General features: G+C 38.0%; 1 protein-coding gene across 1 annotated transcript; it reads left to right on the top strand.

Annotated features, from left to right (window-relative positions):
• Nucleotides 1–263: 263 nt before the first annotated feature.
• On the top strand, nt 264–1,385 carry LOC130939853 (uncharacterized). Its single transcript, XM_057867919.1, has one exon. The coding sequence runs from the start codon at nt 264–266 to the stop codon at nt 1,383–1,385; it is 1,122 nt and encodes a 373-aa protein (XP_057723902.1).
• Nucleotides 1,386–2,290: the final 905 nt, after the last annotated feature.

The following is a 2,290-nucleotide window of genomic DNA, read 5'->3' on the forward strand; positions in this document are numbered from 1 at the left end:
ATTGATTAGATTGACAATGATTAAGTGAGGTGGTAATTTAGATCAAGCACTTTTTCTTAATTTTTGATTAACCCACTAACTGTTTGAAGATTTGCCTCTACTAACCCACTAACCATTTGAAGTTTTGTCTCAACTGATTACGCTCAATTTTCAAAAATACCACTGTGTGTTCCGTTTGTTGATTTATGTCACAGAAGAAAAAAAGAGAGGCACGAGGGACGGCTATCAGTGAAGAAGAAACTTCGAAAGGAAAACATCACAACATGAAGCCGCAACTCGTTACACTAATCAAGAACAATTTCTCCTATGGTGGGAATCCATTGGAGGATCCTAACCAGCACATATCCACTTTTCTGAGAATTTGTGGTGTTGTAAATCTTGAAGGTGTAAATCATGACACCTGGAAGCTCTCGTTATTTCCCTTCTCACTAAGGGATGAAGCTGCACAATGGCTCGAAACTATGCCCCAAGGCAGTATTACCAGTTGGGACGAATTGGTTACCAAATTTCTGACCAAATTCGCCTCATCCCAACAAAACATCAAGATGAAAGAGGGAATTCAGCCATTCATACAAGGAGAGGAAGAATCATTGCTCAAACCATGGGAAAGATACAAGGAAGCAAATGACAAAGAGGGTTTCCGGGCGTTCTATGAAGGATTAACCCCAGAAACAAGGAGAGCAGTGGATTACGTCTTAGATAACCTTTTCAAAGCAACATCAAATGCCCAAGGAACTGCAAAGCTCAATGATAAGAAAACCAATAACCAACATTCATTTGAGACCCCACAGAATGCAACTTCAGAAAAAGAGATAATGAATCCTAAAGGAATGAAGATAGTCATGAATCAAAGCAAACAGCTGCACAATCAGACTCAGAGCCAATTGGAGTCAATATCCAGACAAATTGATTTTCTCCATTCTGCTGCAGTGAAGGCACAATTTCCACGATGGAAACCACATTCTTATCTAAGAATTGAATCTCAACATCAGGAACAAAAGGACTTCAACTACAACAACCCCAACTTCCCAATCCTGCAAAAACACCACCTTACCAACAACAACCATTACATACCACCACATCATCCATCCTTCCAACCCCTAACACCCCACAACCAACCAATTTCACAAGATTGTCAGAGGATCACTAATCTAGAAGTCTTAGTAGAAAGAATAATGAAACATCAAGAGATGATAAGCAAAAACCATGAAGTCTCATTCGGAAGAATTGAGAGGCAAATGAAACAGTTAGCTAAGAGCATCACAGAAGTGAGTGAGAAGATGGCTAAAGGAAAAGAATCACTCATCCAAGATGAACATCATCAGGCAAAGTTTCACTTAGGAGGACAAGGGGACAAGGAGAAGGAAGTACAAACTCCGAGCTAAACAAGTACAGAGGATGTCAAGCTAGTGACAATAAAAGAGCGCTTGTTGGGAGGCAACCCAACCAGAGGTAACCATCCTTTCATCTCCAATTCAATAAAACTGTTAATTAGTTTTGTCAAGATTGCAAGAAGTTAAGTTTGGTGTTGCACACCAAAACAATCTAAGAGAGAATGAAGAATTCTAAGTTTGGTGTTCCACCAAAATCCCATCATAAATCACATTCTTACTTTCTACCATAATGCTAGCTTCATGCATTTAGACGAACTAGTTAATTATCTTGCTATTTTCTAGTTTTAGTCTATTACTTGAGAAAAAGAAGAAAGAATTTCACACATGGTTAATTTGATGCATTGGCAAGGAACTAAGTTTGGTGTTCCCACACCAAAGTAAGTTCAAAAAGCCCACAAATAAATTATGCAGACTAACCACTGTTTCTAAGTGCTTGGGGAACAAGCAACTTTTAATAACATTGCAGAATGTCATACAAGCCTTTGGAGGGATTACGCATCATCAATATGAACATAAAGGCTAGCAATGATGATGATGAGAAGGAAAGCAAGTGAACTCCAACAGGTTGTATTGTTAAGTGATATTTTACATCAAATGTTGCTGTGATTAAAAGTTGGATTGTATCCTTAATTGCCCTGTTTGTCTGCATCATATAGTTTTCTTTTTATATTCCTGCCTGCCTGCATAGCATAATCTTCCTTTATAATTCAATAAGCAAGAAAGCTTATCAGTCACAACATTCTTATCTTCAAAACTTGTTTGCACTCAATTTCAAGAATGCATCACATGAAAGTTCTTTGAAAAGAAGGATTGAGGAATGAATCAATTTTTGAGGCAAGCAAAAGATTAGGAGAAGTGGTGGTTCTAGTTGTATGATCATGTATTGAGGTTGCATG

The sequence above is a fragment of the Arachis stenosperma genome, chromosome 7, assembly GCF_014773155.1.
Source record: "Arachis stenosperma cultivar V10309 chromosome 7, arast.V10309.gnm1.PFL2, whole genome shotgun sequence".
NCBI lineage: Eukaryota > Viridiplantae > Streptophyta > Magnoliopsida > Fabales > Fabaceae > Arachis > Arachis stenosperma.